Source organism: Balaenoptera borealis (genome assembly GCF_965194805.1).
Source record: "Balaenoptera borealis genome assembly, chromosome: 2".
Classification (NCBI taxonomy): Eukaryota; Metazoa; Chordata; class Mammalia; order Artiodactyla; family Balaenopteridae; genus Balaenoptera; species Balaenoptera borealis.
The window spans coordinates 174,793,290-174,817,767 of record NC_138867.1 but is presented as its reverse complement, the minus strand read 5'-3'; the positions used below and the strand labels follow the sequence as shown (position 1 = coordinate 174,817,767).

At 50.5% G+C, this 24,478-nt stretch overlaps 1 protein-coding gene across 1 annotated transcript in view; it reads right to left on the bottom strand.

The window, feature by feature from the left end:
- MUC16 (mucin 16, cell surface associated) overlaps positions 1–24,478 on the bottom strand; it is a 143,198-nt gene that overhangs the window by 43,383 nt on the left and 75,337 nt on the right. Inside the window, exons 5-7 of the mRNA XM_082380461.1 lie at positions 23,297–23,536; positions 1,923–22,211; positions 172–276 (exon numbers count right to left, since the gene is read on the bottom strand). Coding sequence (XP_082236587.1) covers positions 172–276; positions 1,923–22,211; positions 23,297–23,536 — 20,634 coding nt within the window. The remainder of the gene's footprint in view (positions 1–171; positions 277–1,922; positions 22,212–23,296; positions 23,537–24,478) is intronic.

Below are 24,478 nucleotides of genomic sequence, written 5' to 3'. Positions count from 1 at the left end.
ATGAAAAGTAACATCTACCTGGTAACCACTTGACAAAGATACAGTTGAGACAGGGAAGCCCATGGCAACTCCACATAGTTCTTTCTCTAAAGAAACAAACATTTCATCCCTCTGGAACAGGAAATAAAGGCATAAGTCGGATTACTGGGAAGTAAGCAAAGTTGAACCTACCTCTAAGACTAGCAGACGTGGATGCCAGGGGGACATGGATGGTGGTGTCTCCATGTGCTGCTTCATTGGGTATCTTTGTGATACGCTCCACAATGCCATCAGTCCCTGCAGGAGAGGGTAGGGAAGAGACCTAGAGTAACTCATCTCATCCAGAAGCAGAACATGGTCTAAATAGATCCACTTAATTTGACTATACAACGCATTTCTTCTCAACCATCTGTATGGATTGGAACCAGGACTGTGTCCATCCATTCACCCAGAGATTCATCCATCTTTCTGTCCATCTATCCCTATATCTACCCATTTATTCTTCCATCCATCCTTCCTTTTATCCTTTCTTCCTACCATGCATCTTTCCTTTCATATTTCCTCTCTCCTTTCTTTGCAACTTTTCATCCCTACAGTATTTCCTTCAATCTTTATTTCCTTCAATCCTTTCTTCCATCCATCTTCCTTATTTTCATCCTTCCCTCTATACATTCATCCTTCCTTCTATACATCCATCTTTTCTTCTTTCATTTATCTATCACTCCATTCTTCCTTTCTTCCCTCCTCCCATCCAACCACAGTCCTACCTTCTTTCCATTCCACTCATCACTTGCTTACTGAACACCCATCACTCAACTATCGAGCCACATTTTAAGACATGGGTCAATAGCCATCAATGTGTCTAACCTGATTGTGAATTGTTAAAACTAGTTTGGGAAATAATCAAATCACCCTTCTGTACATATTTTCTAGTGAACAGGTGCTGGAGTAGTTGGAGGGCCTTGTTGGATTTGTGTCCAGAACAAAATCTGGCGTCAAATTCAACTTATCCAAGGAATGGAATCCTCCCAAGAAGTTCCCTACCTCATCTACTGTTCTTTTGGAGGTGGTGTTTCTCCTCCTAGGTCCTAAGTACCTCCCACATCCATAGGTACTTTGTTCCCTCGATTTTCATTCACTCACCTTTTTCTTTCCCTTTTCCCTTGCTGACTCTCTTCTCAGTATAGAAACATGCTCAGTTTAAAGGAGGAATCTCTCCTTTTATCCATGTATTATTTTATCTGTTGTTTCAGTCCTCTAAAACTCACTGATGCTCCCTTCATTAGAATCCCTGAGGACCCACATGTTGTCAGAGAACTTCTCACCTCATTTCAATTTGGCTATTCTGTAGCATTTGACGGAACTGACCATCCCTCCTTCCTAAAACTCTCTCTTCCTCTGGCTTCTGTGAGGCCAGAATCTCTTGCTTTTTCTCCTATCTCTCGGACCACTCCTGCCTAGCCTAATGGCTAAGAACATGGGTTCCTAGTGCCATATAGTCTGAGTTCTTATCACTTCCCAGCTTTAATGATCTTGAACAAATTACTCAACCTCTCTCTGTATCAGTTGAGTCATTTGTATAATGGGCTTATAATAGTCCCTTCTCAAACTGTGTTCCAATGAGGAACTTAATAGAACAGCATTTGACACAGAATAAGTGTTCTATAAACATTTGTTGTTATCATTATTGTCATCATCAACATTAGCCGTAATGTTACAACATCCATCATGGTACTATAATTATTCAACTACTTGCTTATTTAGCTTTGTTTCCCCAGTGCTTATTTCAATGCCTGGACATGAAAATAGATCAAAATATATGTTTTCTAAAGGAATTTCTGGTGCAGTAATAAACTCCTAAGTAACTCCTTTTTACCTGTTGGGAAAGAAGCCATTTTCTCTGAGCCCCAAATAATGAGAGTGTAGGAGCAGTGGGTCCTTACTTGTCAACTGGGTTGAGTGTGGAAGAACTTGAGAAGAACTTGTCACTGTTCCCAAACCAACACTCTCTGTCATTCTGGTATCCATAATGGGTGGTAAAGATGTCCTGACTGACTGTGTCCAAGTCTGCAAAGTACTGGCTGTAACCAAGGGTAATGCAGCAGTGCTTCGGCTCTCTGCCTCAAGGTTGGTGTCTACTGTTCTTGGGGTAGCTAGTGAGGAGGTAATCCAATGGGGGAGTGGGCTGTTTGAAGAATCAGTGGTACGGAAGGTCAAAGAGGGGAATGGTATTGAAGATGAAGAAGGTAGACTCTCTGCAGTGGTGGGCATAGTAGCATCCCCAGGGCCTGATTCTGTCCTAGAAAATGGACTGACTGAGATGGCACCTGGAACTCCAGATGTAGCAAAGGAAGCCATGGCCTCTGACAAAGAAGGCGTTACTGTGTTATTAGCAAAAATGGTCTCAGCTGAAGACAGCATATCTGTGCTTAGGTAACGTGTATTTTCTGATACAGGCACAGAAAGATTGGATCCTGGGACAGTTATGCCAGCAGACCCTGTAATGGAGGGAGAAGTGTAAAAGCGTGTGACTGTTTCCACTGGAATGTCAGTATACTGTGTAGACAGAGGCTGATCTGGGGATGATACTTTCACAGAGGACGTAATATCAGTCTTGGGACCCTTCAAACCATGAGTGGACAGAGGCGATGAAGGTGTGTTTGTGAGTGTGCTTGACCTGGAATCCAAGGCTATTCTTGTCTCCTTCAGTCCAGGAGTCAGATGGGAAAGTGTCTTGGTCTCAAAGGAGGAAGGCATTGATGTGGAAAGAGTGGTCTCATCCACGGAGGAAGCAGTACCCATAGGATATATGGTGCTGGAGGACTCAGGGAAAATTGGGACAGAGGAACTTTGTTCATGTCCAGAAGTACTGGAACCCTCAGTACTCAAGACTGTGTATATGGAAGGAAGAATTTTCGCTGTATCTATGGAGAATTCAGAGGTGGAAATTGTCTCAACTGTGGGACTACTCAAACTTGGAGGTAACGTGGTCACTGCTCCCAAGGTTGTACCCAATGCATCTTTGGTCTTCCCCAGACTACGGGTGAGAAGTGAGGTCACAGAGGTAGGAGAGGAGGGGCTCCTCGCTGGTAATGTGGATGGCTCAGAGAAGGGGGTTCTCATGGCAGGTACAATCACTGGGGAAGATGGAGAGCCAGTTTCTTTCACAGAGGCAGGGCTTGTCCATGACACATCCTCGAGACCTCTGCTCCTGCGAGTGGTCATCTCTGAGTGCGTAAAACTCTGAGTCACAGTCGAATGAATCTCTGCCCCTGAGGTGTTGGTTGTAGTGCCCATGGTAAGTGGGTTCTGTGATGTATCCTCAGTGGCACCTCTTTGGGTGGTCATGGTCACTTCTGCAGATTCTGTTGTCCCAGGAGAGGCAGGGGGCCTGGTGACGATGCCTGTAGGGAGGTCTGGCGACATCGTGGACTGAACAGGGCCAGGGATGGACGTGTGGCTAGAGGAGATGGGTTCTGTCGTAGAGAACTCAGTAGTCGTATCAGTGGGAAGTCTGGAAAGGACGGTGATTTTCCCTGGGGCTGAGCTGTTCTGCTGGACGGTGCTGGTCTTCCTCAGTTCAGGAGTCAGAGAGGATGTGGAGTCTATCTCAGACATTGTAGTTTCTAAAGAGTGAGGCATTGATGTGGAAACACGGGTGTCCCTAGAGGTGGAAGGAGTAACCGTTGGAGACGTGATATTGGATGCCTCTGAGTCAGCTGGGGCAGAGGAATGTGCTTCATGTCCAGAACTTGTGTTGGCCCCATGGGTCGCAGCTGCGTTTTTGGAGGGCTGAATTGCATCTGTTCCTGTGGAGGCTTCAGAGGTGGACAGTATGTCAATGGTGGTGCTGGTCTCACTTGAAGGTGAGCTGGACACAGGTTCCACACTTGTACCCCATGTGTCTTTGGTCTTCCCCAGACCACGGGTGAGAAGTGAGGTCACGGGGGTAGGAGAGGAGGGGCTCCTCGCTGGTAATGTGGATGGCTCAGGGGAGGGTGTTGTCATGGGAGATACAATCAGTGGGGAAGACGGAGAGCCAGTTTCTTTCACAGAGGCAGGGCTTGTCCAAGACACATCCTCGAGACCTCTGCTCCTGCGAGTGGTCATCTCTGAGTGCGTAAAACTCTGAGTCACAGTCGAGTGAATCTCTGCCCCTGAGGTGTTGGTTGTAGTGCCCATGGTAAGTGGGTTCTGTGATGTATCCTCAGTGGCACCTCTTTGGGTGGTCATGGTCACTTCTGCAGATTCTGTTGTCCCAGGAGAGGCAGAGGGCCTGGTGACGATGCCTGTAGGGAGGTCTGGCGACATCGTGGACTGAACAGGGCCAGGGATGGACGTGTGGCTAGAGGAGATGGGTTCTGTCGTAGAGAACTCAGTAGTCGTATCAGTGGGAAGTCTGGAAAGGACGGTGATTTTCCCTGGGGCTGAGCTGTTCTGCTGGACGGTGCTGGTCTTCCTCAGTTCAGGAGTCAGAGAGGATGTGGAGTCTATCTCAGACATTGTAGTTTCTAAAGAGTGAGGCATTGATGTGGAAACACGGGTGTCCCTAGAGGTGGAAGGAGTAACCGTTGGAGACGTGATATTGGATGCCTCTGAGTCAGCTGGGGCAGAGGAATGTGCTTCATGTCCAGAACTTGTGTTGGCCCCATGGGTCGCAGCTGCGTTTTTGGAGGGCTGAATTGCATCTGTTCCTGTGGAGGCTTCAGAGGTGGACAGTATGTCAATGGTGGTGCTGGTCTCACTTGAAGGTGAGCTGGACACAGGTTCCACACTTGTACCCCATGTGTCTTTGGTCTTCCCCAGACCACGGGTGAGAAGTGAGGTCACGGGGGTAGGAGAGGAGGGGCCCCTCGCTGGTAATGTGGATGGCTCAGGGGAGGGTGTTGTCATGGGAGATACAATCAGTGGGGAAGACGGAGAGCCAGTTTCTTTCACAGAGGCAGGGCTTGTCCAAGACACATCCTCGAGACCTCTGCTCCTGCGAGTGGTCATCTCTGAGTGCGTAAAACTCTGAGTCACAGTCGAGTGAATCTCTGCCCCTGAGGTGTTGGTTGTAGTGCCCATGGTAAGTGGGTTCTGTGATGTATCCTCAGTGGCACCTCTTTGGGTGGTCATGGTCACTTCTGCAGATTCTGTTGTCCCAGGAGAGGCAGAGGGCCTGGTGACGATGCCTGTAGGGAGGTCTGGCGACATCGTGGACTGAACAGGGCCAGGGATGGATGTGTGGCTAGAGGAGATGGGTTCTGTCGTAGAGAACTCAGTAGTCGTATCAGTGGGAAGTCTGGAAAGGACGGTGATTTTCCCTGGGGCTGAGCTGTTCTGCTGGACGGTGCTGGTCTTCCTCAGTTCAGGAGTCAGAGAGGATGTGGAGTCTATCTCAGACATTGTAGTTTCTAAAGAGTGAGGCATTGATGTGGAAACACGGGTGTCCCTAGAGGTGGAAGGAGTAACCGTTGGAGACGTGATATTGGATGCCTCTGAGTCAGCTGGGGCAGAGGAATGTGCTTCATGTCCAGAACTTGTGTTGGCCCCATGGGTCGCAGCTGCGTTTTTGGAGGGCTGAATTGCATCTGTTCCTGTGGAGGCTTCAGAGGTGGACAGTATGTCAATGGTGGTGCTGGTCTCACTTGAAGGTGAGCTGGACACAGGTTCCACACTTGTACCCCACGTGTCTTTGGTCTTCCCCAGACCACGGGTGAGAAGTGAGGTCACGGGGGTAGGAGAGGAGGGGCTCCTCGCTGGTAATGTGGATGGCTCAGGGGAGGGTGTTGTCATGGGAGATACAATCAGTGGGGAAGACGGAGAGCCAGTTTCTTTCACAGAGGCAGGGCTTGTCCAAGACACATCCTCGAGACCTCTGCTCCTGCGAGTGGTCATCTCTGAGTGCGTAAAACTCTGAGTCACAGTCGAGTGAATCTCTGCCCCTGAGGTGTTGGTTGTAGTGCCCATGGTAAGTGGGTTCTGTGATGTATCCTCAGTGGCACCTCTTTGGGTGGTCATGGTCACGTCTGCAGATTCTGTTGTCCCAGGAGAGGCAGAGGGCCTGGTGACGATGCCTGTAGGGAGGTCTGGCGACATCGTGGACTGAACGGGGCCAGGGATGGACGTGTGGCTAGAGGAGATGGGTTCTGTCGTAGAGAACTCAGTAGTCGTATCAGTGGGAAGTCTGGAAAGGACGGTGATTTTCCCTGGGGCTGAGCTGTTCTGCTGGACGGTGCTGGTCTTCCTCAGTTCAGGAGTCAGAGAGGATGTGGAGTCTATCTCAGACATTGTAGTTTCTAAAGAGTGAGGCATTGATGTGGAAACACGGGTGTCCCTAGAGGTGGAAGGAGTAACCGTTGGAGACGTGATATTGGATGCCTCTGAGTCAGCTGGGGCAGAGGAATGTGCTTCATGTCCAGAACTTGTGTTGGCCCCATGGGTCGCAGCTGCGTTTTTGGAGGGCTGAATTGCATCTGTTCCTGTGGAGGCTTCAGAGGTGGACAGTATGTCAATGGTGGTGCTGGTCTCACTTGAAGGTGAGCTGGACACAGGTTCCACACTTGTACCCCACGTGTCTTTGGTCTTCCCCAGACCACGGGTGAGAAGTGAGGTCACGGGGGTAGGAGAGGAGGGGCTCCTCGCTGGTAATGTGGATGGCTCAGGGGAGGGTGTTGTCATGGGAGATACAATCAGTGGGGAAGACGGAGAGCCAGTTTCTTTCACAGAGGCAGGGCTTGTCCAAGACACATCCTCGAGACCTCTGCTCCTGCGAGTGGTCATCTCTGAGTGCGTAAAACTCTGAGTCACAGTCGAGTGAATCTCTGCCCCTGAGGTGTTGGTTGTAGTGCCCATGGTAAGTGGGTTCTGTGATGTATCCTCAGTGGCACCTCTTTGGGTGGTCATGGTCACGTCTGCAGATTCTGTTGTCCCAGGAGAGGCAGAGGGCCTGGTGACGATGCCTGTAGGGAGGTCTGGCGACATCGTGGACTGAACAGGGCCAGGGATGGACGTGTGGCTAGAGGAGATGGGTTCTGTCGTAGAGAACTCAGTAGTCGTATCAGTGGGAAGTCTGGAAAGGACGGTGATTTTCCCTGGGGCTGAGCTGTTCTGCTGGACGGTGCTGGTCTTCCTCAGTTCAGGAGTCAGAGAGGATGTGGAGTCTATCTCAGACATTGTAGTTTCTAAAGAGTGAGGCATTGATGTGGAAACACGGGTGTCCCTAGAGGTGGAAGGAGTAACCGTTGGAGACGTGATATTGGATGCCTCTGAGTCAGCTGGGGCAGAGGAATGTGCTTCATGTCCAGAACTTGTGTTGGCCCCATGGGTCGCAGCTGCGTTTTTGGAGGGCTGAATTGCATCTGTTCCTGTGGAGGCTTCAGAGGTGGACAGTATGTCAATGGTGGTGCTGGTCTCACTTGAAGGTGAGCTGGACACAGGTTCCACACTTGTACCCCACGTGTCTTTGGTCTTCCCCAGACCACGGGTGAGAAGTGAGGTCACGGGGGTAGGAGAGGAGGGGCTCCTCGCTGGTAATGTGGATGGCTCAGGGGAGGGTGTTGTCATGGGAGATACAATCAGTGGGGAAGACGGAGAGCCAGTTTCTTTCACAGAGGCAGGGCTTGTCCAAGACACATCCTCGAGACCTCTGCTCCTGCGAGTGGTCATCTCTGAGTGCGTAAAACTCTGAGTCACAGTCGAGTGAATCTCTGCCCCTGAGGTGTTGGTTGTAGTGCCCATGGTAAGTGGGTTCTGTGATGTATCCTCAGTGGCACCTCTTTGGGTGGTCATGGTCACGTCTGCAGATTCTGTTGTCCCAGGAGAGGCAGAGGGCCTGGTGACGATGCCTGTAGGGAGGTCTGGCGACATCGTGGACTGAACAGGGCCAGGGATGGACGTGTGGCTAGAGGAGATGGGTTCTGTCGTAGAGAACTCAGTAGTCGTATCAGTGGGAAGTCTGGAAAGGACGGTGATTTTCCCTGGGGCTGAGCTGTTCTGCTGGACGGTGCTGGTCTTCCTCAGTTCAGGAGTCAGAGAGGATGTGGAGTCTATCTCAGACATTGTAGTTTCTAAAGAGTGAGGCATTGATGTGGAAACACGGGTGTCCCTAGAGGTGGAAGGAGTAACCGTTGGAGACGTGATATTGGATGCCTCTGAGTCAGCTGGGGCAGAGGAATGTGCTTCATGTCCAGAACTTGTGTTGGCCCCATGGGTCGCAGCTGCGTTTTTGGAGGGCTGAATTGCATCTGTTCCTGTGGAGGCTTCAGAGGTGGACAGTATGTCAATGGTGGTGCTGGTCTCACTTGAAGGTGAGCTGGACACAGGTTCCACACTTGTACCCCACGTGTCTTTGGTCTTCCCCAGACCACGGGTGAGAAGTGAGGTCACGGGGGTAGGAGAGGAGGGGCTCCTCGCTGGTAATGTGGATGGCTCAGGGGAGGGTGTTGTCATGGTAGATACAATCAGTGGGGAAGACGGAGAGCCAGTTTCTTTCACAGAGGCAGGGCTTGTCCAAGACACATCCTCGAGACCTCTGCTCCTGCGAGTGGTCATCTCTGAGTGCGTAAAACTCTGAGTCACAGTCGAGTGAATCTCTGCCCCTGAGGTGTTGGTTGTAGTGCCCATGGTAAGTGGGTTCTGTGATGTATCCTCAGTGGCACCTCTTTGGGTGGTCATGGTCACGTCTGCAGATTCTGTTGTCCCAGGAGAGGCAGAGGGCCTGGTGACGATGCCTGTAGGGAGGTCTGGCGACATCGTGGACTGAACAGGGCCAGGGATGGACGTGTGGCTAGAGGAGATGGGTTCTGTCGTAGAGAACTCAGTAGTCGTATCAGTGGGAAGTCTGGAAAGGACGGTGATTTTCCCTGGGGCTGAGCTGTTCTGCTGGACGGTGCTGGTCTTCCTCAGTTCAGGAGTCAGAGAGGATGTGGAGTCTATCTCAGACATTGTAGTTTCTAAAGAGTGAGGCATTGATGTGGAAACACGGGTGTCCCTAGAGGTGGAAGGAGTAACCGTTGGAGACGTGATATTGGATGCCTCTGAGTCAGCTGGGGCAGAGGAATGTGCTTCATGTCCAGAACTTGTGTTGGCCCCATGGGTCGCAGCTGCGTTTTTGGAGGGCTGAATTGCATCTGTTCCTGTGGAGGCTTCAGAGGTGGACAGTATGTCAATGGTGGTGCTGGTCTCACTTGAAGGTGAGCTGGACACAGGTTCCACACTTGTACCCCACGTGTCTTTGGTCTTCCCCAGACCACGGGTGAGAAGTGAGGTCACGGGGGTAGGAGAGGAGGGGCTCCTCGCTGGTAATGTGGATGGCTCAGGGGAGGGTGTTGTCATGGGAGATACAATCAGTGGGGAAGACGGAGAGCCAGTTTCTTTCACAGAGGCAGGGCTTGTCCAAGACACATCCTCGAGACCTCTGCTCCTGCGAGTGGTCATCTCTGAGTGCGTAAAACTCTGAGTCACAGTCGAGTGAATCTCTGCCCCTGAGGTGTTGGTTGTAGTGCCCATGGTAAGTGGGTTCTGTGATGTATCCTCAGTGGCACCTCTTTGGGTGGTCATGGTCACGTCTGCAGATTCTGTTGTCCCAGGAGAGGCAGAGGGCCTGGTGACGATGCCTGTAGGGAGGTCTGGCGACATCGTGGACTGAACAGGGCCAGGGATGGACGTGTGGCTAGAGGAGATGGGTTCTGTCGTAGAGAACTCAGTAGTCGTATCAGTGGGAAGTCTGGAAAGGACGGTGATTTTCCCTGGGGCTGAGCTGTTCTGCTGGACGGTGCTGGTCTTCCTCAGTTCAGGAGTCAGAGAGGATGTGGAGTCTATCTCAGACATTGTAGTTTCTAAAGAGTGAGGCATTGATGTGGAAACACGGGTGTCCCTAGAGGTGGAAGGAGTAACCGTTGGAGACGTGATATTGGATGCCTCTGAGTCAGCTGGGGCAGAGGAATGTGCTTCATGTCCAGAACTTGTGTTGGCCCCATGGGTCGCAGCTGCGTTTTTGGAGGGCTGAATTGCATCTGTTCCTGTGGAGGCTTCAGAGGTGGACAGTATGTCAATGGTGGTGCTGGTCTCACTTGAAGGTGAGCTGGACACAGGTTCCACACTTGTACCCCACGTGTCTTTGGTCTTCCCCAGACCACGGGTGAGAAGTGAGGTCACGGGGGTAGGAGAGGAGGGGCTCCTCGCTGGTAATGTGGATGGCTCAGGGGAGGGTGTTGTCATGGGAGATACAATCAGTGGGGAAGACGGAGAGCCAGTTTCTTTCACAGAGGCAGGGCTTGTCCAAGACACATCCTCGAGACCTCTGCTCCTGCGAGTGGTCATCTCTGAGTGCGTAAAACTCTGAGTCACAGTCGAGTGAATCTCTGCCCCTGAGGTGTTGGTTGTAGTGCCCATGGTAAGTGGGTTCTGTGATGTATCCTCAGTGGCACCTCTTTGGGTGGTCATGGTCACGTCTGCAGATTCTGTTGTCCCAGGAGAGGCAGAGGGCCTGGTGACGATGCCTGTAGGGAGGTCTGGCGACATCGTGGACTGAACAGGGCCAGGGATGGACGTGTGGCTAGAGGAGATGGGTTCTGTCGTAGAGAACTCAGTAGTCGTATCAGTGGGAAGTCTGGAAAGGACGGTGATTTTCCCTGGGGCTGAGCTGTTCTGCTGGACGGTGCTGGTCTTCCTCAGTTCAGGAGTCAGAGAGGATGTGGAGTCTATCTCAGACATTGTAGTTTCTAAAGAGTGAGGCATTGATGTGGAAACACGGGTGTCCCTAGAGGTGGAAGGAGTAACCGTTGGAGACGTGATATTGGATGCCTCTGAGTCAGCTGGGGCAGAGGAATGTGCTTCATGTCCAGAACTTGTGTTGGCCCCATGGGTCGCAGCTGCGTTTTTGGAGGGCTGAATTGCATCTGTTCCTGTGGAGGCTTCAGAGGTGGACAGTATGTCAATGGTGGTGCTGGTCTCACTTGAAGGTGAGCTGGACACAGGTTCCACACTTGTACCCCACGTGTCTTTGGTCTTCCCCAGACCACGGGTGAGAAGTGAGGTCACGGGGGTAGGAGAGGAGGGGCTCCTCGCTGGTAATGTGGATGGCTCAGGGGAGGGTGTTGTCATGGTAGATACAATCAGTGGGGAAGACGGAGAGCCAGTTTCTTTCACAGAGGCAGGGCTTGTCCAAGACACATCCTCGAGACCTCTGCTCCTGCGAGTGGTCATCTCTGAGTGCGTGAAACTCTGAGTCACAGTCGAGTGAATCTCTGCCCCTGAGGTGTTGGTTGTAGTGCCCATGGTAAGTGGGTTCTGTGATGTATCCTCAGTGGCACCTCTTTGGGTGGTCATGGTCACGTCTGCAGATTCTGTTGTCCCAGGAGAGGCAGAGGGCCTGGTGACGATGCCTGTAGGGAGGTCTGGCGACATCGTGGACTGAACGGGGCCAGGGATGGACGTGTGGCTAGAGGAGATGGGTTCTGTCGTAGAGAACTCAGTAGTCGTATCAGTGGGAAGTCTGGAAAGGACGGTGATTTTCCCTGGGGCTGAGCTGTTCTGCTGGACGGTGCTGGTCTTCCTCAGTTCAGGAGTCAGAGAGGATGTGGAGTCTATCTCAGACATTGTAGTTTCTAAAGAGTGAGGCATTGATGTGGAAACACGGGTGTCCCTAGAGGTGGAAGGAGTAACCGTTGGAGACGTGATATTGGATGCCTCTGAGTCAGCTGGGGCAGAGGAATGTGCTTCATGTCCAGAACTTGTGTTGGCCCCATGGGTCGCAGCTGCGTTTTTGGAGGGCTGAATTGCATCTGTTCCTGTGGAGGCTTCAGAGGTGGACAGTATGTCAATGGTGGTGCTGGTCTCACTTGAAGGTGAGCTGGACACAGGTTCCACACTTGTACCCCACGTGTCTTTGGTCTTCCCCAGACCACGGGTGAGAAGTGAGGTCACGGGGGTAGGAGAGGAGGGGCTCCTCGCTGGTAATGTGGATGGCTCAGGGGAGGGTGTTGTCATGGTAGATACAATCAGTGGGGAAGACGGAGAGCCAGTTTCTTTCACAGAGGCAGGGCTTGTCCAAGACACATCCTCGAGACCTCTGCTCCTGCGAGTGGTCATCTCTGAGTGCGTAAAACTCTGAGTCACAGTCGAGTGAATCTCTGCCCCTGAGGTGTTGGTTGTAGTGCCCATGGTAAGTGGGTTCTGTGATGTATCCTCAGTGGCACCTCTTTGGGTGGTCATGGTCACGTCTGCAGATTCTGTTGTCCCAGGAGAGGCAGAGGGCCTGGTGACGATGCCTGTAGGGAGGTCTGGCGACATCGTGGACTGAACAGGGCCAGGGATGGACGTGTGGCTAGAGGAGATGGGTTCTGTCGTAGAGAACTCAGTAGTCGTATCAGTGGGAAGTCTGGAAAGGACGGTGATTTTCCCTGGGGCTGAGCTGTTCTGCTGGACGGTGCTGGTCTTCCTCAGTTCAGGAGTCAGAGAGGATGTGGAGTCTATCTCAGACATTGTAGTTTCTAAAGAGTGAGGCATTGATGTGGAAACACGGGTGTCCCTAGAGGTGGAAGGAGTAACCGTTGGAGACGTGATATTGGATGCCTCTGAGTCAGCTGGGGCAGAGGAATGTGCTTCATGTCCAGAACTTGTGTTGGCCCCATGGGTCGCAGCTGCGTTTTTGGAGGGCTGAATTGCATCTGTTCCTGTGGAGGCTTCAGAGGTGGACAGTATGTCAATGGTGGTGCTGGTCTCACTTGAAGGTGAGCTGGACACAGGTTCCACACTTGTACCCCACGTGTCTTTGGTCTTCCCCAGACCACGGGTGAGAAGTGAGGTCACGGGGGTAGGAGAGGAGGGGCTCCTCGCTGGTAATGTGGATGGCTCAGGGGAGGGTGTTGTCATGGGAGATACAATCAGTGGGGAAGACGGAGAGCCAGTTTCTTTCACAGAGGCAGGGCTTGTCCAAGACACATCCTCGAGACCTCTGCTCCTGCGAGTGGTCATCTCTGAGTGCGTAAAACTCTGAGTCACAGTCGAGTGAATCTCTGCCCCTGAGGTGTTGGTTGTAGTGCCCATGGTAAGTGGGTTCTGTGATGTATCCTCAGTGGCACCTCTTTGGGTGGTCATGGTCACGTCTGCAGATTCTGTTGTCCCAGGAGAGGCAGAGGGCCTGGTGACGATGCCTGTAGGGAGGTCTGGCGACATCGTGGACTGAACAGGGCCAGGGATGGACGTGTGGCTAGAGGAGATGGGTTCTGTCGTAGAGAACTCAGTAGTCGTATCAGTGGGAAGTCTGGAAAGGACGGTGATTTTCCCTGGGGCTGAGCTGTTCTGCTGGACGGTGCTGGTCTTCCTCAGTTCAGGAGTCAGAGAGGATGTGGAGTCTATCTCAGACATTGTAGTTTCTAAAGAGTGAGGCATTGATGTGGAAACACGGGTGTCCCTAGAGGTGGAAGGAGTAACCGTTGGAGACGTGATATTGGATGCCTCTGAGTCAGCTGGGGCAGAGGAATGTGCTTCATGTCCAGAACTTGTGTTGGCCCCATGGGTCGCAGCTGCGTTTTTGGAGGGCTGAATTGCATCTGTTCCTGTGGAGGCTTCAGAGGTGGACAGTATGTCAATGGTGGTGCTGGTCTCACTTGAAGGTGAGCTGGACACAGGTTCCACACTTGTACCCCACGTGTCTTTGGTCTTCCCCAGACCACGGGTGAGAAGTGAGGTCACGGGGGTAGGAGAGGAGGGGCTCCTCGCTGGTAATGTGGATGGCTCAGGGGAGGGTGTTGTCATGGTAGATACAATCAGTGGGGAAGACGGAGAGCCAGTTTCTTTCACAGAGGCAGGGCTTGTCCAAGACACATCCTCGAGACCTCTGCTCCTGCGAGTGGTCATCTCTGAGTGCGTAAAACTCTGAGTCACAGTCGAGTGAATCTCTGCCCCTGAGGTGTTGGTTGTAGTGCCCATGGTAAGTGGGTTCTGTGATGTATCCTCAGTGGCACCTCTTTGGGTGGTCATGGTCACGTCTGCAGATTCTGTTGTCCCAGGAGAGGCAGAGGGCCTGGTGACGATGCCTGTAGGGAGGTCTGGCGACATCGTGGACTGAACAGGGCCAGGGATGGACGTGTGGCTAGAGGAGATGGGTTCTGTCGTAGAGAACTCAGTAGTCGTATCAGTGGGAAGTCTGGAAAGGACGGTGATTTTCCCTGGGGCTGAGCTGTTCTGCTGGACGGTGCTGGTCTTCCTCAGTTCAGGAGTCAGAGAGGATGTGGAGTCTATCTCAGACATTGTAGTTTCTAAAGAGTGAGGCATTGATGTGGAAACACGGGTGTCCCTAGAGGTGGAAGGAGTAACCGTTGGAGACGTGATATTGGATGCCTCTGAGTCAGCTGGGGCAGAGGAATGTGCTTCATGTCCAGAACTTGTGTTGGCCCCATGGGTCGCAGCTGCGTTTTTGGAGGGCTGAATTGCATCTGTTCCTGTGGAGGCTTCAGAGGTGGACAGTATGTCAATGGTGGTGCTGGTCTCACTTGAAGGTGAGCTGGACACAGGTTCCACACTTGTACCCCACGTGTCTTTGGTCTTCCCCAGACCACGGGTGAGAAGTGAGGTCACGGGGGTAGGAGAGGAGGGGCTCCTCGCTGGTAATGTGGATGGCTCAGGGGAGGGTGTTGTCATGGGAGATACAATCAGTGGGGAAGACGGAGAGCCAGTTTCTTTCACAGAGGCAGGGCTTGTCCAAGACACATCCTCGAGACCTCTGCTCCTGCGAGTGGTCATCTCTGAGTGCGTAAAACTCTGAGTCACAGTCGAGTGAATCTCTGCCCCTGAGGTGTTGGTTGTAGTGCCCATGGTAAGTGGGTTCTGTGATGTATCCTCAGTGGCACCTCTTTGGGTGGTCATGGTCACGTCTGCAGATTCTGTTGTCCCAGGAGAGGCAGAGGGCCTGGTGACGATGCCTGTAGGGAGGTCTGGCGACATCGTGGACTGAACAGGGCCAGGGATGGACGTGTGGCTAGAGGAGATGGGTTCTGTCGTAGAGAACTCAGTAGTCGTATCAGTGGGAAGTCTGGAAAGGACGGTGATTTTCCCTGGGGCTGAGCTGTTCTGCTGGACGGTGCTGGTCTTCCTCAGTTCAGGAGTCAGAGAGGATGTGGAGTCTATCTCAGACATTGTAGTTTCTAAAGAGTGAGGCATTGATGTGGAAACACGGGTGTCCCTAGAGGTGGAAGGAGTAACCGTTGGAGACGTGATATTGGATGCCTCTGAGTCAGCTGGGGCAGAGGAATGTGCTTCATGTCCAGAACTTGTGTTGGCCCCATGGGTCGCAGCTGCGTTTTTGGAGGGCTGAATTGCATCTGTTCCTGTGGAGGCTTCAGAGGTGGACAGTATGTCAATGGTGGTGCTGGTCTCACTTGAAGGTGAGCTGGACACAGGTTCCACACTTGTACCCCACGTGTCTTTGGTCTTCCCCAGACCACGGGTGAGAAGTGAGGTCACGGGGGTAGGAGAGGAGGGGCTCCTCGCTGGTAATGTGGATGGCTCAGGGGAGGGTGTTGTCATGGGAGATACAATCAGTGGGGAAGACGGAGAGCCAGTTTCTTTCACAGAGGCAGGGCTTGTCCAAGACACATCCTCGAGACCTCTGCTCCTGCGAGTGGTCATCTCTGAGTGCGTAAAACTCTGAGTCACAGTCGAGTGAATCTCTGCCCCTGAGGTGTTGGTTGTAGTGCCCATGGTAAGTGGGTTCTGTGATGTATCCTCAGTGGCACCTCTTTGGGTGGTCATGGTCACGTCTGCAGATTCTGTTGTCCCAGGAGAGGCAGAGGGCCTGGTGACGATGCCTGTAGGGAGGTCTGGCGACATCGTGGACTGAACAGGGCCAGGGATGGACGTGTGGCTAGAGGAGATGGGTTCTGTCGTAGAGAACTCAGTAGTCGTATCAGTGGGAAGTCTGGAAAGGACGGTGATTTTCCCTGGGGCTGAGCTGTTCTGCTGGACGGTGCTGGTCTTCCTCAGTTCAGGAGTCAGAGAGGATGTGGAGTCTATCTCAGACATTGTAGTTTCTAAAGAGTGAGGCATTGATGTGGAAACACGGGTGTCCCTAGAGGTGGAAGGAGTAACCGTTGGAGACGTGATATTGGATGCCTCTGAGTCAGCTGGGGCAGAGGAATGTGCTTCATGTCCAGAACTTGTGTTGGCCCCATGGGTCGCAGCTGCGTTTTTGGAGGGCTGAATTGCATCTGTTCCTGTGGAGGCTTCAGAGGTGGACAGTATGTCAATGGTGGTGCTGGTCTCACTTGAAGGTGAGCTGGACACAGGTTCCACACTTGTACCCCACGTGTCTTTGGTCTTCCCCAGACCACGGGTGAGAAGTGAGGTCACGGGGGTAGGAGAGGAGGGGCTCCTCGCTGGTAATGTGGATGGCTCAGGGGAGGGTGTTGTCATGGGAGATACAATCAGTGGGGAAGACGGAGAGCCAGTTTCTTTCACAGAGGCAGGGCTTGTCCAAGACACATCCTCGAGACCTCTGCTCCTGCGAGTGGTCATCTCTGAGTGCGTAAAACTCTGAGTCACAGTCGAGTGAATCTCTGCCCCTGAGGTGTTGGTTGTAGTGCCCATGGTAAGTGGGTTCTGTGATGTATCCTCAGTGGCACCTCTTTGGGTGGTCATGGTCACGTCTGCAGATTCTGTTGTCCCAGGAGAGGCAGAGGGCCTGGTGACGATGCCTGTAGGGAGGTCTGGCGACATCGTGGACTGAACAGGGCCAGGGATGGACGTGTGGCTAGAGGAGATGGGTTCTGTCGTAGAGAACTCAGTAGTCGTATCAGTGGGAAGTCTGGAAAGGACGGTGATTTTCCCTGGGGCTGAGCTGTTCTGCTGGACGGTGCTGGTCTTCCTCAGTTCAGGAGTCAGAGAGGATGTGGAGTCTATCTCAGACATTGTAGTTTCTAAAGAGTGAGGCATTGATGTGGAAACACGGGTGTCCCTAGAGGTGGAAGGAGTAACCGTTGGAGACGTGATATTGGATGCCTCTGAGTCAGCTGGGGCAGAGGAATGTGCTTCATGTCCAGAACTTGTGTTGGCCCCATGGGTCGCAGCTGCGTTTTTGGAGGGCTGAATTGCATCTGTTCCTGTGGAGGCTTCAGAGGTGGACAGTATGTCAATGGTGGTGCTGTTCTCACTTGAAGGTGAACTGGACACAGGTTCCACACTGGTACCCAATGCATCTTTGGTCTTCCCCAGACTATGGGTGAGAAGTGTGGTCCCAGGTGTAGGAAAGGAGGGGCTCCTCGCTGGTAATGTGAATGGCTCAGGGGAGGGTGTTCTCATGGCAGGTGCAATCACTGGGGAAGATGGAGAGCCAGTTTCTTTCACAGAGGCACGGCTTCGCCAAGACACATCCTCATCACCTCTGCTAATGGCAGTCATCAGCTTTGTTTGTAGAATTCTCTGAGTCACAGGTGTATGGATCCCTACCATGGATGTTTTGGGTGATGTGGTCCAGCGAAATATGTCCTGTGATGTCGCTGCAGGAGTACCTGTTTCAGTGGTCACAGTTTTTTCTGTTGATTTTGTTATTGTGGGGAAAGTAAAAAGTTTTGTGATGGTTTCTGTAGCGTTTATTGCTGACATGGTGGAAATAGCAGGGCTTGGATTGAGTACACTACTAGAGGCGATGTCTTCTGTCCTTGTCACCTCAGTAATAGAACTAATGTTCACACCAGGAAGGATAATGGTTGGCTCTGTGGATGAGTTGGTTTCCTTGGAGGTGCTGGTTTCCCTCAGTCCAAACATCAAGGAGGGACTTGTCTCAGTCTCAATTCTTGTAGTCTCAGAGTAGCTAGACTTTGGGGTGGAAACCGTGGTTTTCCCAATGGTGGTGGCTGTATTCATTGGAAATACGGCTTTGGATGGTTTTGAGTCAGTTGAGACAAAGGAATGTGATTCATGTTCATAAGTGGTGGTCCCCACATTGGTTATGGCTGTGTTTTGAGAAGTATCTCTACTTGAGCTTTTCCCCTGATAGGTGCTGGTATCCCTCAGTCCAGGGGTCAAGGAGGATATTGACTCTGTTGCAATCTTTGTAGTTTTGGAAGAGTCTGAAATTGACGTGGAGACAGTGGTGTCCCTTATGGTAGAAGAGATAACCATTGGAGATGTGGCTTTGGATGGCTCTGTGTTGGCTGGGACTGTGAACTGTGATTTATGTGCTGAACTAGTGATCCCCATATCGGTTACTGTTGAAGAATGAATTGTTTCTGTATCTGTGGTGGCTTCTGAAGTGGTCAGTATCTCATGCAAGACGTTGTTCACACTTTCAGGTGTACTGGTCACAGGTTCCAAGCTTGTGTCCAAAATTTCTGTGGTCTTTCTCAAGCCAGAGGTGAGAACTGAGGTCATGGAAACAGGAGAGAAGGTACTGTTCCCTTGTAATGTGAAAGGTGCAGGAGAAGGTGAGGATGTGGCAAGGATGGGTTCTAGGGAAGAGCGAGACCTGGTTTTTTCCACAGAGGTAGGGCTTGTCCAAGACACATCCTCAGGACCTCTGCTCCTGAGAGTGGTCATCTCTGAATGTGTAAAACTCTGAGTCACAGTCGAGTGAGTCCCTGCCCCAGAGACCTTGGTCGGTATGTCCAAGGTAAGTGTGTCCTGTGATGTAGGCCCTGGGGGACCTGTTTGGGTGGTGATGGTCATTCCTGAAGATTCTGTCATGAACATGGATATAGAGGGGCTGGTTCTGCTTTCTGTAGGTGTGTTTGGAGAAGTTTTGAAGTGAGCAGGGCTTGGGATGGATATCCTGCTAGAGGAGGTAACTTGTGTCCTGGTGACCTCAGTAGTAGCATCACTTGTGGACACATTGGAAATGACAGTGCTTGTCTCTGTAGCAGAGCTGGTCTCCTGGTAGGTACTTGTCTCCCTAAGTCCAGTATTCAGAGAGGACACTGACTCTCTCTCAATCTTTATAGTCTCAGATGAGCCAGACATTGCTGTGGGAGCAGTAATGTCCCACATGGTAGAGGAGGTAACCACTGAAGATGTAGCTTTGGATGGCTGTGTGTGGGCCAGGACAGGAGAATGTGATTCATGTCCACAACTGGTAGTCTCTACATGTGTCGTTGCTGTGTTTGTGGAAGGATGAATTGCTTCTATATCTGTGGTGACAAGCATCTCATCTGAGCTACTGCTCAAATTTGGGGGTAAACTGGTATCAGTTTCCAAACTTGTCCTCAACATGTCTCTGGTCTTCCCCAAGCCGAAGTTCTCAGGCAAGAGACCTGAGGTCACAGGTAGAGTAGAAGAGGTACTTTGCCCTTGTGATGTCAACAAAACATGAGAAGATGAGGTTGTGTCAGAGATAGGTGCTAGGGAAGAGGAAGATGGGGTTTCTCCCACAGAGGGAGGGTTTGTCCATGACACACCTTCAGGACCTTTGCTCATTTGAGTGGTTATCTTTGACTGTGGAAATCCCTGAGTCACAGCCAAGTAAGTCCCTGACAGGGAGGCTGTGGCTAATGTGTCCATGGTAGGTGCACCCAGTGATGTAGTCCCAGAAGGACCTGTTTGCATGGTGATGGTCATTCTTTCAGAGTCTATTATGTCAGGGAAGGTAGAGGGCCTGGTGGTGTCTGATGACCTTGTGGACTGAGCTAGATCTGGGCTGGAAATTCTGTCAGAGGTAGTGACTTCTGCCCCGGACACCCTAGTAATAGCAAAAGAACTTAGGGAATGGACACTGCTTATCTCTGTGGTTGAGTTGGTATCCATGTAAGTACTGGACTCCCTCAGTTCAGTGGTCAGGGGGTAATCAAGCTCTCTTCCAGCCCTTGTGGATTCTGGCCAGGTAGTTGTTGATGTGGAAACAATGGTATTCAGCATGATGGAGGTAGTATTCATTGGATATGTGCCCATCGATGACTCTGAGTGGGCTGGGACAGTGGAATGAAGATCATGTTCAGAATTTGAGGGCCATACTATTGTATCTACTGTGTTTGTAGATGGGTGAATTGCCCCTTTGTCTGTGGTAGGTTCAGAAGTGGCTATTCTCTCATATGTGCCATTTTTCCAATTTGGAGATGAAGTTGTCCCAGATTCCAAGCTTATGCCCAGTAGATCTGTGGTCTTTAATAAGCCTGGGGAGTCAGTAACCTCCTTGATGGTCCCTCCTGAGACAGAAGAGACATTTACCACCTCAGTGTTCAGAGATGTGCTTGAGCTTGTTTCTTCTTCCCCCATCCAGGAATGAGATGTAGCTTTTGCCTCTGTTGTAGGAGTCCTTATCCCATTCACCTGGGGAATTGGATATGGAGTTCTTACTGTGTATGGGATTAAATCCAGAGTTGTTGCTTCTGGTCTAGACATATGCCCTGGATCTGCAGAAGCTGTGACGTGAAGCTGGGTAGAACTCTGCTCTACTTCTTTGCTAGCAAGATCTGGCCTCCCTGATAAAGTGACTTTAGAGCTATTTACCATTGTAACAGGTGTGACCTCACTTGTAATGTCCTCTATGGAGGAGGGCAGCTGTGAGGTAGTTGGGCTGATCATGTTCTCCAAAGGGAGTTCTGAAGGAGTTGTAACCTCCTGAAGAACTGAGGTAGAGGTTATGGCTGATGACACAGAACTCCCAGTGGCCCAGTCAAGAGTGGACAGAGAATCAGGCAGAGGAGTAGATGGGAGGATCTTTGGGATAGTCTTTGTATTTGGATGGTCCATAGAAGCCATTGAAACATGCAAGGCTTCTGTTTCTCTTCTACTGGGAGTCCAACTTGTGCTTAAAATGTCAGGAACTGAGGTGCTCATCCTCTCGACACCAGAAGTTGAGATGGGCATAGATGCAGTTGTGTCTAAAGGACTCAGTGTCCTTACACTTGTGCTGGCCTCTGTCTTTTCAACTGATGCAAAGGAGGATGGGACGGCTAGGCTGGTTCCAATGACAGTCACAAGGCCATGGGGGGTAGACACAGAGCCTGATTCAGTGCTTGACGCTATGGATGAAGTTGCGCTCATTGCAGAAATTGCTTTAGGAGAACCTGTGACTTCCAAGATTGAAGCCATGTCTGTGATAGTCCTGGGGCCTGATGTTGGGGCAGGAACAGCTGTGGATGACCAGGTGGGCGGGTGCTGTAGGGCAGATGTGCTGGTCTCTGTAGCCAGGGTGCTGTCCATGGTGCTCACACTTCCTTTTGGGTGGGGCATGGTAGTCAGGACTGAATTGGTTTCCACAGTGGTGATGGTGGTGGTGACAAGTGGAGTGGGAGCTACGGTTACCTCCATGTTGCTCACTCCTGCAGGATGTGAGGTCTGTGATAGTTGCCCAAGAGTAGAAGCAACATCACTAGTTACTACACTTGTGATGGTCTCCAGTGTCTTAGACCCCACGGAGGGGAATGTGACAGATGGTGAAGAGCTCATTTTTCCTCCTGAGGCATTGGTGATGCTGGTAATGTCTTGGCTTTCAGAGGTCAGAGATGCTAATGTGGTTTGTTCTACGGAGGTTTTAAGCAATGTGTCTTTGGCCTCAGGGGATTTACCAAGAATCAGGTTATTCCCAGTTGTCTGCTCTGACCATGGGCTAGCAGATGAATAAGCCTCACTCACAGATATACTTGCCTGTTGTTCATCTGTCATTGTATCTTTACTCAGAACAGTGGAAGGAATGACTGTGATGTTGACCCTTGTCTTGGTTATAAATTCAGATTTATCTGTCACTGAGCTCATGGTTACCATCTGGGTTGTCAAAGAGTCCGGGATGGCCACAGAGTCTTCAGGACCAGTGGAAGATGTGTTCAGAGAGACATGTGTGTCCACGGTGGTCCCTCCAGTGGAGCCAAGCCAGATGGATAAATTCATTCCAGTTGTCCTTGGAATCAGAGTTGGGCTTCTTTGTGGACCAGTCCCTATGTTGCCTTTAGGATTTGACTCTCGGGAGACAGAGGACACTGTGCCCAATAACTTTTTGGTCCCTTCTGGAGTCCCAAGATGGGGGTTGGTCCAAACCTCAGATGGGGAGAGTGAGACCCATTCTGTAGTTGCTTTCCCTTTTGTTGGTGACTTGGCTGGTGTCATGAATCCTGTGGGCAGGTGAGGGAGGCTGATGTTGCCACTCTCTATGGCTGTGGTCTGAAGTGTGACTGGTTCCACTGTGGTCTTCGTAGGGACAGTTGCTGTTGAAGTATTCCAAGAATTTCCCAGAGTGTACTTCATCTCTGGGCTGGTGCTGGGCTCCTTGGAGCTTATGATTTTGAAGGCTGTAGCCATTTCTGGGCTTCTTGTGGACATACCTGTGATTAGAAAGTGAGTTGGTAGGAGATATGCAAACGGTACAGGAGTCCTGATTGACAGTATCATTTGTTCCTTCCTGTGATTTCAACTCAAACTATTTCCTATTTCTCCAGAAAAGAAAATGTTAACCCTCTCATACCACATTTCAAGACTCTGGACACCAGGGAATATACTGACCATCTCCGAAGATGGATCAAAGTGTTAGGGTTAGTGGGGTGAGGGCTTTGACCCTCTTGTTTACTCAGGAGAAATTGTTACCTGGAACTCAGTGTACTACATACCCTACAAAGAAGGGCTCTTTGTACAAGGAAGGATGTGATGAACCTGGATTCTACCCATGCACGAGGCTTTCCCTACCCTATTTTACTTTTCTCCTTGGAGCCTGCCCTTGCGGAACCAGTTTCAGCTTATAACTTCGACCCTCCTCTAGATGTCCCAAATCTTAGTTCACTGAAAAGCCACTTAAGGATTTATATTTGAGAAGCAACAGAATAGAAGGGTGATAAAATTCTTTTCCTTTGCCTTCAACCTCTTTCAAATTCATCTGCTCTCTGAACCCTTTTCCTATCCTTGAGGTAAAGGGCATGTAACTGCCACAGGGATAAGGAAAGCTCGACCTTCTAAGAGCACTCTTTTTCAAATTATCCTCACCAACTTGGCGTAGCCAAGGACCATGATCCCTTCCTCTACTGTAACAAAAGAAAACTGTATCACCTCAAGTCTGTCTGTGCCCTCCCTGTCAACACAAAATTCCAGTGAGGATCTCCGATTTAGAAAGATCCTTCACCCTGGTGCAAGAGAAAGTGTGGAGGGAACTGACCCTGTGGCATTTTCTCCTGCTGAATTGATTGGCTACTAATCATATAAATTACTAAGGTGAAGCAATAACAGTGTTCCATTAATACAATCTCTAGGAAAAAGAATAACCAACATCTTTCGAGTGGCAAGAAGCCAAAGAAATCGATTTCAAACCTAGTCATTTTACTTCCTTAAACAATCCTATTTTTGACCCCAGGAATGAAGAGAGAGGACCCAAATGGGTCCTCTTAGACTTGAAGAAAAGAGAGATGATGCTCGTACTTACCCACATTGATCATAGTCGTAAGAGAGGCGGGGTTACTGGTTGGCCAAGTGGTTCCTCCATGTTCTCCTTGACTCAGCTCCCTGGTGGTGATTGCCACAGACTCATCAGGGCCTGAAGTAAAAGACAGAGGTGTTACCTTTGCGTTCCCTAAGAATACGGACCTATGAGGAACATACGCACTAGATACTGGCTTAGCAATGCCCTCATTTGTCTCTGGGAAGGCATTTAAAGAGTAACTGTCTTTTTTACATTAAATCAAACCCTCAGGATGGTCATAAGGGATGGAAAGCTTTTTGTTAATTATGGGGACTTCTGATCTGATTGGTCTCAACATATAAATTTTTAAAACTATCTGACTCCTTAGAACAAGTAGGGTCTTCATCACTCTATTATACCTTTATTCATTTTGAAATATTCATATATAACATGAGTTAAATCCAGCAAAATTGTCGTAGTTATTGAGGAGTCTGGCTCCTAGGTAAAAAGCTGTGTGTGATTTTTCAGGCCCAACCATAGGCAATTACCTCAAGGATATTAGCTTCAAATAGGAAATCTGTCCTCCCCACACCAGACTTTGTGCACAGCCAATACACTGAAGTTGCTCAAGACAGTTGCAGTCAAGGACTTGGGTCTCTCTTGACCAGCCGTGCTCTTATGCATTCCTAGACCAGGAGCCTTCATTCCTAGGTCTCTTTATTTATTATTTTTTTTAATAGATCTTTATTGGAATATAATTGCTTCACAATACTGTGTTAGTTTCTGTTGTACAACGAAGCAAATCAGCCATATGCATATGCATGTCCCCATATCCCCTCCCTCTTGAGCCTCCCTCCCATCCTCCCTATCCCACCCCTCTAGGTCATCGAAAAGCACGAAGCCGATCTCCCTGTGCTATGCTGCTTCTTCCCACCAGCCAACTATTTTATATTCGGTAGTGTATATATGTCAATGCTACTCTTACTTCGCCCTAGCTTTGCCTTCCCAGCTTCATGTCCATTTTCTATGTCTACCTCTTTATTCCTGCCCTGCAACTAGGTTTATCAGTACCATTTTTTTTTTTTTTTTAGATTCCATGTATATGCGTTAGCATACAGTATTTGTTTTTCTCTTTCTGACTTACTTCACTCTGTATGACAGTCTCTAGGTCCATCCACCTCACTACAAATAATTCAATTTCGTTTC